We start from the raw sequence: 12,234 nt of genomic DNA on the forward strand, positions 1-12,234 counted from the left end.
ACTGAGTGTAATTGCATCGTATTGAAGGGCTTCTTAGACTGTCGGTCTTGAATTCCATGAACATCTAGTTCCAGTAAGTCTTCCTTGACAGGGAAAATACCCGTCATACTATGTCCACTGGTAAATGAGGGAGTATGGGTACAATCAGTGTGAGGTTTACTAGTCAAAAACTGGTACACACTGTCCTGCACAGCCTATTCTGTTCATTAACCTCTGACCTCTAATGGCAACATTTTAAAATAAGATTTACCCTGTTTTAGCCAGAAGCTAAACTTTTCTGTTTCCATCTACAAGGGCCTGCACCTCTCTCACTGGGCCTTGGCTCTGGCAGACCGGCTCTCACTTGGGACCAAAGCCAGGCAACCGGTACTTTTCAGCTAGAATGTACATCATTTTGAAATTAGATTTTTACCCTTATTTTACCACGTAAGTTGACTGAGAACACATTATAATTTACAGAAACAACCTGGGGAATAGTTACAGGGGAGAGGAAGGGGGATAAATGAGCCAATACATAACCATGGTTAGCTGTGAACTTTAACACCTTCTCACAATGCAACTGTTTTGATAACGTAGATGTTGTTGATTCTGCTCTTCACAAGTCCTCACTGTCAGCCCTAGCTATGGAAACACTTTCCCTAGTATAACATAAGGGTCTATGCACTAGTATAACATAAGGGTCTATGCACTAGTGTAACACTGGTGTTACAGTTGAAAAGCAGCATCTGTACACATCCCAGGGCTGAGAAATGGGATTAAAAAACACTGGTCTGTGGAAGCTTGACTAACCACGAACAATGCAAGTGGTGTCCTCTCAGAATCATTATAAAGGCTCACATAGGACATTTTAAAACAGACATTGGGCTGAATTCTGTGAAAAACTAAAACATCTTACTGTTTTATGTCAGCAGACCCACATTGGACATAGGAAAGTGATAATCTACTGTACCCTGCAGCAGAGCTTTTGTCATAAGACCATATAGCATGAACCTGTGAATGAGCTCTTTGCCTTGGAGATGCTATTAGAAGGAATGCTAAGCGTGGTTTACGTTACACTAGTCTGCCTGGATCAACGCCAGCTACACATTGGCCCAGGATCCCCTCTTACCTGACACTGAGCTCCAACATGACCTTCTACAGGCCTAATAAGAGCATAAGATGGATGGCCTGACATAACGGTACTTCCCCTATGACCAGGGAAGTGACTACCAAGCAGAGCAGTCACAGTCAAGTACCATGGTGATATTACTCTCACACTGGCAGGTCCATACAGGGCTGGGCCTCACGTCCATTTCACTCACCCAAAACACAAACCCTGGCAGAAAATCCAGCTGATGTATTGGAAAGCTATCAAACTATAGAGGGGGATATCCTTGATGAAAATAATATAAGTGTGTAGCTCCTATGGCCTTGTCTTGGGGGAAATGACATAAGTTAATACTGTTAAAAAACAAACAACAAAAATGACCAAAGAATTGTAACATGTATTTATTTTGTTACAGTAAGCAAGAAGTCATATTAACAGTATTCTATAATTTTCAGAGAACCATGGTTGTTACTGTAGAGTAAACTGAGGTGGGAAACAAATAGATACGGTATGCTGGAAGTCATATTGTAATGACTATGGTGGTTTGGATGAAGATTGATCCATTCTAGTGGATATTCAATGAGAGATTTGTGACTGGATGACTGTCATTGACTTGTTCTTGCATTTAAAGTGCAAACAATAGGTTTCTAGAGGACACCAGGTATGTCCAGAGCACTTACAAACACACACAGCCACACACCTGGGCACACAGAAACACATACACAACCACATGAGTGCACAAACAAGTACACACACAAAAACATATTTCATCATAATTTCTTTCAAATGTTTTCTGCAGACTATTGTTGAGCTGCAGTAAACATCATGTCACCTGAAATAAACAATACAAAATAATGCTCAAGTTGAACACTAAACAAAATATCTAAAAAGACACCTGTGACACGCTCCCTTTGACCATCTCATTTACAATTCAGTTTCATATTATGTGCAAACAGCAGTACAGATGATAAGTACAGAGTACAGAGATAAGTACAGAGATAATTATGTTATGCTAGGATATTTTTTTCCCCCTCCCCCCACCATCTGTCTGCCTTGTCACCTCTTACACAACCTGACAGAGGCAGCAGTCAGTTCATCAGCTGCCCACACACCTTCCCAGATAGACAGACAGACAGACAGCCTGGGTGTCCACTCCCCAGCTCACTCACTCCCAGACAGACAGACGGGGTGTCCACTCCCCAGCTCCCTCCCTCCCTCCCTCCCTCCCTCCCTCCCTCCCTCCCAGACAGACAGACAGACAGCCTGGGTGTCTACTTCCCAGCTCACTCCTTCCCAGACAGACAGACGGGTGTCCTCTCCCCAGCTCACTCCTTCCCAGACAGACAGACAGACTGGGTGTCCTCTCCCCAGCACCCAGCCCAGGGCAAGGGCAGCCTGACCCAGAACCTGCCAGTTGAGGCTCACTCAGAGGTTCACAGCCTAGTCGGGTCTGCTCTTCTTGGAAAATAAAAACTATTTTTGGATAAATGTAAATCTGGTGGATGTATATTAAAACCATCTGTTTTGAAATCAGCATTTAGTAAATGTTGTGTGTTGTGCAATAAAACACAGCAGCATATTTATAGAAACAAACCCTCCCACTGTGTCATCCAGTCTGCATGTGCTACATGGAAGTACCTCATTAGAAAAAAAGCACTTGACATTAGAAAGCCAAAACAGTCAGGTGAAATCTAATCTGTCTTATTCCTGTTGTGTAGGATTGCTTTGCTCATAAAGAATGACAAACGCAGGAGGACACACTAAAAATATCACTGCAGTGCCTAGAATACCAATCTCTTTACCAACACAAGAACAGTCTGTTTTTTCTCAAATGTACGTTTTCTGGCAAAACTGTCTTGAACTCTCTCTGCAATCGGAACATATAAAGAGACAACACAAAACAGTATTTTTTCCTAGTGAGTGGTTTATGAATTTGGTGACCCCAAGCTTCTCCTGCGATGATGACGCATGCTGAAACGGGAGGCAGGGCTCAGGCCAAGGTGAGGGTACAGTAGGGTACAGTAGGGTACAAAGGGTTGTCAAATCACAACGCTGACTCTGACTCAACACCTCTCACAGTAGTGCAGAGCCACATCCGTGGATATACACTTCTCCCCAAGCTTCTCCCCACCTCCCCATGCCTCTAGCTCCAGCTTATCCTCCTCCTCTTCCCCCTCTCCCTCCTCCTCCTCTTCTCCCTCCTCCTCCTCATACCGGCTGGGTTCTTCAATAGAGGTCTCCAGGGTATAACTACTATAGACCTGCACCTCACTATACTCGTAGATGGTGGGAAGGCTGCTCCGGAGGCCGAAGCGTCTGCGCAGGGCCACTAGGAGGGGCTGTGGCACAGTGAAGATGTCCACGTTGTTGCCCACGTCCACCCATGCCAGGCTGGCGAACTGCAGGGGGTTCTTCACCACCTCCGTCAGGTCCTTCAGCACGCCCACCGTCAGACGGTTGCCGTTGATGGCCAGGGTGGTGAGCTTGGGCATGGAGCCCAGGTAGGGCAGCAGTAGACGCAGGCTCTCGTCCTGCAGCTCAGTGAAGCTGAGGTCCACGGCCGACACAGAGTTGCCGTTACTCTGGAGGTAGTAGGCCACCCGGTGGACGTCTCGGCCAGACAGAGGGATGCCAGACAGGTTGGCCACGTCGTTGGTCAGCTTCTTCTTCAGTGTGGTTTTAAGACTGTGAAGGGAAAGACCAGAGACTGCTAAAAACTACACAGAGAATAGAATTGAAAAGCTAATCTTCTTTGCAAGTTTTGTTTTGGTTCTCTAGACTCTAGAGCACAGAATAGCCATTTAGTGTATGTGATAACCAAGCTGGGACCAAGCATCCTTTATTGGCAGTTAGGTATCCTCTAGAGCCCTCAAACTCAACTCTGGATCACGAAGCCAGCTCCACTGCGTTTTTACATTGTTGCCCTCTAATCAGGGACTGATTTAGACCTGGGACACCAGGTGGGTGCAATTAATTATCAGGTAGAACAGAAAACCAGCAGGCGCCGGACCTCATAGGGTAAGAGTTGAATACCCCTGCAGCTAGCATGTGAAGACAAATGATCTTAACTTAAAGGAATAATCGACTCAAAACCACAAATTAATTTGATTTACATTGTTAAATAACGCTAATAATAATAAATTAGGAAGCAACGTGAAAATGTTTGTGCAAATCTGCAGAGCACAAGTTGAATACAAAATCCACAACGCAATGCTCTCTCTAGAAAGGCTGGCTGGCTAGGTAGCTAGCTAGAAAACATAGCTACCACAGGAGGTTGGTGACACCTTAATTGGGGAGGACAGGCTCGTTGTAGTGGCTGGAGCGGAATGAGTGGAATGGTTTCCATGTGTGTCCTCCCCTCAGCAGCCTCTACTTGTAGCTACACACAATACCAAAGTCAATATCAGCATGTGAAGTAGTTAGCTAGTTGTAAAACTGCACTATCAATTTAGGAGTTACAATCTCACCACAGGAGCCTGCTGAGTGGAGGACGGCTCATAATAATGGTGCAAATGGAAGGCATCAAACATCTGGAAACCATGTGTTAGATATATATATATGTTACCATTCCACTAATTCCACTCCAGTCATTAGAACGAGCCCGTTCTCCGCAATTAAGGTGCCACCAACCTCCTGTGAATCTCCCCATGTTCAACCTTGTAGAGATCGACTATCTAGCTCAAAGCTGCGTGTCAGGTTGCTATGGCAACGTGCAAGGGCCCTGCGAGCCCGCAAGGGAGACGAGAGCAGAAAACTGCTTTGCTCCATGGTCCATGGTAGTTGAAGGAAGAAAGGTTATTCATCTGACGGTGCACTGTGCACTTTGAGGACATTTGAACAAAATATATACTTTGTCGTGAAGTCATAGACAGATGGATGTGTTCTAGACATGTATGCCCATACCATCTATTGGCTTATTTGGCGATCTGGAGTGCAGGTATTTGTTATAAAACCATTATGAAATTAGATAGTTTGTTCTGCTGTGTTCACGTGCTAGGAAACTCTGAAATATCCGACTTGCTAACTTGTTGAACGCGGCACGTGTATAACAACCAGTTAGCAAATCGAACATTTCAGAGTTTCCTAGTTCCGACTAGCAGTGACGAGAACTTTATCATGATGACGTATCACATCCCATTTCCTTTCTAGGGTGGATTATCCCTTTAATTAGCCTGTGTTCATTGAGCTACAGAGTTCTGTTATGGGGGACTATGGATGTTGTTCAATACGACAGAGGATCCGAGGTCCCACTGCAGCCAGGCAATAAAAACAGAAAGTAGACAACTAGGAGAATTGCTTTGAGAAGTGTTTTTGGTGAGTGTCATGTATTAGTGTGTGTTTCTCTCCCTCTTTCAGAACTGGCCAAATAAGGCCACATGTCACCCTCCACAGAAAAAGGCTGGTATTGGCTCTACTGTCCCTTTTCCACAGAGCAGAGGCATCTAACTGGCACTCCCGACAATGTGTTTTATTCAACCATATCTCAGCGTACAAGATAAATCTGTTTTAAAAAAGGATGTAATCTGTGGTAATGGCAAATAAAGTATATTGCATTTAATGATCATATCAATCGTCAGTTGATAAAGTATATGGAGAGTTCAAACTGAGAAGAGTGGAGCTACTGGTCCTCTGACACTGTCATTGTCTATCATCACACACCTCACTGGCTCTGAGACTAAGCAGAATAGAGGCACAAAACAAAAACCTGCTCTCTGCCACAGTCTGATTAAATATTCATTAGAAAGCTATGAGGCAGCTGCACCGTGCGGAAGTGACACTGGAGCGCAGGACTCTAGCTAGATATGTCATGGAAGTATATGTTGTGGTTTTGGAGCGAGGGTTGAGCTCCCTCCTCTAGCCTCCAGCTGGACAGTACAGTAGGAGGAAGTCTGTAAAACAAATGATAATGACAAAGTGGGCATGGAGAGATTTACATATACAGCATTCATGGGAGGATGTATCAGACTACCCACACATTGGCCTGAGCTCCCTCCCTCTCCTCTTAATCACAGTCCTGCTTGCCTGGGGGTTCTGGTTGCTCCTAGGTTGTGTGAGAGCGGGAGCCTCATAGTATAAATGGTTTTCCTCTGGTCCTCACATCTGTAGGCCTTTCTGCTCTGGAGCAGCCAAGGAAAGTCCTGCAGCAGCAGCTAACTGGAGCTCAGATTTGTGAGTTTATTGATTCATCGAGGTGGCAATAAATCAACTCCCTCTCTCTACTTCCTACTCTCGATTCCCTTCCTTCCCTCGCTCACCATCCATCCTACTCTCCCTTCCTCTGCATTCAGCCTGTGCTGCTCTCTTGTTATTTTGCTCTGCATGTCGTAAGGTCTGTTTTTATCTTGCTATCCTCTTCTCTCTAATAAAACATAAGGATTAGAATGGCAAGCTGATTTCCCCATAGGAGTATAAGGTGTACTCAGCCACTCCTCTATATTGTAATAAACCTCACTGGCATTGACTTGTCGCTCGTTCACTCTCCCCTCTGAACACCAGGGAGCTCCATCTGTCTCTCCTTAGCTCTCCTCAGCAGAGTGGCTCTGGGGCTTTTGTTTTGTGCAAGATCTGTAAGATGTAGGCTACACCTCCTGAGCCAACAGAACCATGCATCAACTTTTGTTTTGTGTTGCTCTGTTTTTTGGCAGATAGAGGGCTCAGAGGATGTGAGTATTTCCCACTTCCTGCTGGAGCTGGCTGCTTTCTCACCTCACTGTGTGGGCGGAGAGAGAGAGGAGAGAGAAGGGAGTAGAGAGAGAAGGGGTATAGCAAGAGAGAGAGAACATAGAAGAGAAAAAGCAAGAGTGAGAGAGCGAAAGAGGAAGAGAGATAAAGAAAGAAAAAGAAGGAGCCTGTTCCAGTAAGACAGAGACGGGGCGTGTGGGTGGCGTAGGGGGATATTCTCTGTAATATTGTTTTAATGAGGCTGAGCAGCAGAAACGGTCTTGGACCGCCCTCCAAATCCACTGCCTCCCAGAAAGATGGGCAGAATGCCACCCACAGGCCTACGGGTCTGGTTGGTTCAGACTCACGGGCACAACCAACCTTTCTCACACCACAGCCTCTGCCTGTTACCATCTAAAAATAAAACAACAGAAACAACTAAAAGTATTCTGTCTTGTTCTAATTTAATGTGCCTGCTTTGCTTGTAGCCAGCAGTATCATTCTACTTGGACCGGCAGTTTCTACAACACAAACAAAACAAAGAACTGGCAGTTTCTACAACACAAACAAAACAAAGAACTGGCAGTTTCTACAACACAAACAAAACAAAGAACTGGCAGTTTCTACAACACAAACAAAACAAATACTTTCCAAGGCAGCCAGATTCTGTCTGCATAATAATCAAGATTCATCTCAAGAACACTGAGATTCCCCTGTATTAGGTCTCATTTAACAGCAAACGAGAGGGAAATCCATCTAGCGACTCTATCAGACGGGAATTGATATAGCAGCACAGGAACCAAATGAGAATGGACTCCCTCGTGTAAAGCTAATGGCTGACTTAATGTAGGGTTAGCTGCTCAGGCTGATTGCTTTTCATTGCTAGAATTTACTCAAATCAAATCATTTTATTGGTCACATACTCATGGTAAGCAGATGTTAATGTGAGTGTAGCGAAATGCTTGTGCTTCTAGTTCCAACAGTGCAGTAATATCTAACAAGTAATCTAGCAATTCCACAACAACTACCTAATACACATAAATCTAAATGGATGGAATAAGAATATGTACATATAAATATATGGATGATAGATGACCGAGCGGCATTGGCAAGATGCAAAGATGGTATAAAATACCATATTTACATATGTGATGAGTAATATAAAATATGTAAACATTATTAAAGTGGCATTACTTAAAGTGATTAGTGATCCATTTATTGAAGTGGCCAATGACTCGAGTCTGTATGTAGGCAGCAGCCTCTCTGTGTTAGTGATGGCTGTTTAACAGTCTGATAGCCTTGAGATAAAAGCTGTTTTTCAATCTCTTGGTCCCAGCTTTGATGCACCTGTACTGACCTTGCCTTCTGGATGGTAGTGAGGTGAACAGGCAGTGGCTCAGACGGTTGTTGTCATTGATGATATTTTTGGCCTTCCTGTGACATCGGGTGCTGTAGGTGTCCTGGAGGGCATGTAGTTTGCCCCCGTTGATGTGTTGTGCAGATCGTACCACCCTCTGGAGAGCCTTGCGGTTGAGGGCGGTGCGGTTGCCGTACCAGGCGGGGATACAGCCCGACAGGATGCTCTCAATTGTGCATCTGTAAAAGTTTGTGAGGGTTTTAGGTGACAAGCCAAACTTCTTCAGCCTCCTGAGGTTGAAGAGGCGCTTTTGCGCCTTCTTCACCACACTTTCTGTGTGGGTGGACCAGTTCAGTTTGTCCGTGATGTGTACGCCAAGGAACTTAAAACCTTCCACTTTCTCCACTGCTGTCCCGTCGATGTGGATAGGGGGCTGCTCCCTCTGCTGTTTCCTGAAGTCCACAGTCAACTCCTTTGTTTTGTTGATGTTGTGTGAGAGGTTGTTTTCCTGACACCACACTTCGAGTGCCCTTACCTCCTCCCTGTAGGCTGTCTCGTCATTGTGTCATCTGCAACCTTGATGATTGAGTTGGAGGCGTGCATGGCCACACAGTCATGGGTGAACAGGGAGTACAGGAGGGGGCTGAGCACGTACCCTTGTGTGGCCCCAGTGTTTTCCTATGGGAAATAGTCTGCTTTGTAGCCCTTTCCTACAGTCGAATGACCAAAGGGCCCTCTAGTGGTCTCATGGGTACTGTAGGTCAGAACTAAAGACACAACTAAAGATTTCAGTTTCTAAAGCTCTGAACAAACAATCCATTAAGTGAAATAGGGATAGGCCAGCACTAACGATTTAGTGTCAGTTTAAAACAGTTCTGGGTTAAGATCAGTGGAAGCTGCTGAGGAAAGGACAGCTCATAATAATGGATGGAATGGAGTTAATTGGAGTGAATGGAATGGTATCAAACATATGAAAACCATATGATACCATTCCATTTACTCCATTCCAACCATTATTATGAGCTGCTCTCCAGTCAGCAGCCTCCACTGGTTGAGATCATACAGGCTATGTTATGGTAACATCCATTTCAAGACCTGACACAAATCCTGAGATTTCCAGGGAGAGACAGCCTCTGTCTCTACAGTCACGACAGCACAGATAAAATGTGTCAACTCATGTTTCAGTCAGAGGAGCTATGTTTATGCAACCTCACAGAGGATTAAGGATATGGCATCCCCTATTCCCTATTTCAGCGCACATCAGCATTCATGTGAATTTGTAATCAGGATGTTGGTTAACATGTGCATTTGTGTAAGCATTTCTTTTAAACTCTATTAAAGGGACATTTCAAAAAATTCAACTTCATATTCATAATCTCCAGCACCACCCCAACAGGAATATACTGCATGTGAAAATGGAACGTTTCTATGTTTTATAGTCAAAAATATAGAGGAAGATAAGTGTTTCCGATGACATCATCAACCAATAAGTAGGCAATGCCTATTCATTATTGGTTAAAATCACGATGCACACAGATTATGTCATTGTAAACACTTATCTTCCTTTATCTTTTTTTCTTCAAAACAGAAATGTTCCATTTCCACATACAGTATGTTGCTGTTGGGGTGGTGCTGGATGTTAAGAATATGAAGTTGAATTTTTTTTCTCCCTTCAAGGTTAAATCTAGTAATTCTAGGTTAGTCTAGTGAAGACTTTAGCTGTCCCATTGATGTATTTCTTTCCCTTCCACCCTTCTCTTCCTCTCCTTCAATCTCCACCACTCTACTACTGTCCGTCAGGGTAATTTTAGACCCATTGAGGCTAATGGCTATGCTCAGTCTAGCCGCTCTCCTGGTGGACAGAAGGTAAGTGGTCATCAGCATTGGCCTCCTTTGTCCCTCCCTATTCTTTCCCCTCAGTCGCCTCAGGAAAAATCTGATACGACTTAAGTCTCTCAAGGTACGCAATCTATCTAGAAATGGGAAAGTGGGGGATGAACATTTCTGACGCTACAAATTCACTTTTTCCAGACACTTTTCACATAACATCTAAATCGTCTGGGAGTGGGTGGGGAGTGATAAAAGCAAATGGTGGGAGAATCTTGTAATCTGTCCACATTCCCCTTCATTTACCCTTATGAATCAGTAATATACAGAGCAGGGCTCTCCAACCCTGGACCTGGACAGCTATCGTCCTGTAGGTTTTCACTCCAACCCTAATTTAGCACACCTGATTCTAATAATTAGCTGGTTGATCAGCTGAATCAGGTTAGTTAGAGTGGCATGTATTGATGGATGCCAAGGGAAGCCGGGCTTCCCCAAAAATAGACACAAAAAAAAAGAATATATATATATAATAATAATTTATCTTTGGTCTCTCAATTAGAAAGAGGCTGAATGTACAGTAACTCACCAGAGAAAGCATCAGAGCGAGTGAAACAGTGCCCCCCTGTATCTGTATGTGTGTCCCATCTATCGGATGCTGTCTGGTAAAAAATATTATGATATTGTTGCCGCCCAGTGCATTGAATACAAGGGAAGCCAGTGAGCATTTGCCCTCCGTTGATAAAAAATAGAAATAATAATAGCCAATCATTGTTGAGCTAAACTGAGTGAGCTCAACTGTGAATGGGCAGCCAGTTTTGATTTGGCTTCACACCATTTTTTTAAAAATTGTTGCATCTCGTTGTGTTGTTGTCCTCCGGTGGCTAGCTAGCTAGCTAAAATTGGCCCTTTCCTAAATTAGCCATGGATGGAGATAGGGATTTGAACTTGTGGTTTTACTTAATTCTCCGTACTTGTCACGGATCCCCCGGTACTGATGCTCATTCTGTTCACCAGTTCTGGAGGTCTACGTCACCGGCTTTCTAGGCTTCACTGAACGGGATTCATTATCATCAACCCCGGACTGTCTTGTCTGATTACATTCACCTGGTTCCCATTTCCCCTGATTCTTATGTTATATATGTGCCCTCTGTTTCTTCTGTCTTTGTCGGTTATTGTTCCCATGTCTGTTGGTGGTGTGAATACCTATGCGTTGGTGCAGCTGTTATGCTGCGTGCTGTATATATTGTGGATTACGGGTGTTGTCCCGTGTCGTTCAACGAGGTTTCCCCTCGCTCTTTTGTTTGGGTACAGCCCAGTGTTTTTGTATACGTGTTTGTTTAAGGTGTATTAAAAACCCTATTGTGTATTCCTGTGCCTGTCTCCAAAATCCTTTATACCACCGTGACAGTACTGGCCAATGATTGTAACGGCGATTCTGATCCAACCATAAATCGACACATCGTGCCTGAAAGGATGGGAGTTCAATATGTAGTAGGCTAATGTTAACTAACCGGCTCATTGTTGCCCATGAAAGGAAGTTAGGCTAGCGAGCAAGCACTTTAGCCAAGTAGCCTAGGACAACAAAAACTAAAAGCATGTACTGTATGACAGTCATAGACCGTTTCGGCAACATGAAAGAGAAGAGGATGGCATTGGCGTTTCTCTACAAGTAGGGTGAGTCAACATGTTTTTTCTACTTGCAAGCAAACACACACACACACACACACACACACACACACACACACACACACACACACACACACACACACACACACACACACACACACACACACACACACACACACACAGAGAGAGACAGAGACACACACACACACAGGGACACACACACAGACATCAGTACCCCATGGACAGCCACATCATATTCAGCCTACGTTGATTGGACTGAATTGGTTTAGTGTTTCAGTGGATATACACTGATTCCTACTGACCTGTTTCTTTGTGCACTTAAATATCAAAATCTACTCCAAATGGTGGGATGACCCAGTCTCATTATGATACATGTAAGGAGTTGCAATGAGGGATGTGGACTTACAGAAATGCATGTTTAGCCATAGTCATTTACTATACAGTAGTAGGACACTTCAGCAATATGCTCGGGCATAAATAATATTCAAATCTCTCAGGGAACTGGGAAGAGGGCCTACTGTAGCTAGGTAATACAAAAGTAAATGTTCTCCAGTCGGCTACACTTCAGCTGAGCATGTAAAGACACACTTGACTCATCTGGCTGGATCAATGTCTGCTTCATCAACGCTTTGGTACGGAGTTGTTTATTCACAAT

The 12,234-nt window shown here is 44.2% G+C and overlaps 1 protein-coding gene across 1 annotated transcript in view; it reads right to left on the reverse strand.

Annotated features, from left to right (window-relative positions):
- Nucleotides 1-3,279: 3,279 nt before the first annotated feature.
- The window catches only part of LOC120044242 (leucine-rich repeat-containing protein 75B-like), a gene marked incomplete at its 3' end in the record, with an annotated part of 44,695 nt that continues 35,740 nt past the window's right edge, over nt 3,280-12,234 (reverse strand). Inside the window, exon 4 of the mRNA XM_038988848.1 lies at nt 3,280-3,772. Coding sequence (XP_038844776.1) covers nt 3,280-3,772 — 493 coding nt within the window. The remainder of the gene's footprint in view (nt 3,773-12,234) is intronic.

Source organism: Salvelinus namaycush, chromosome 3 (assembly GCF_016432855.1).
Source record: "Salvelinus namaycush isolate Seneca chromosome 3, SaNama_1.0, whole genome shotgun sequence".
Taxonomy (NCBI): domain Eukaryota; kingdom Metazoa; phylum Chordata; class Actinopteri; order Salmoniformes; family Salmonidae; genus Salvelinus; species Salvelinus namaycush.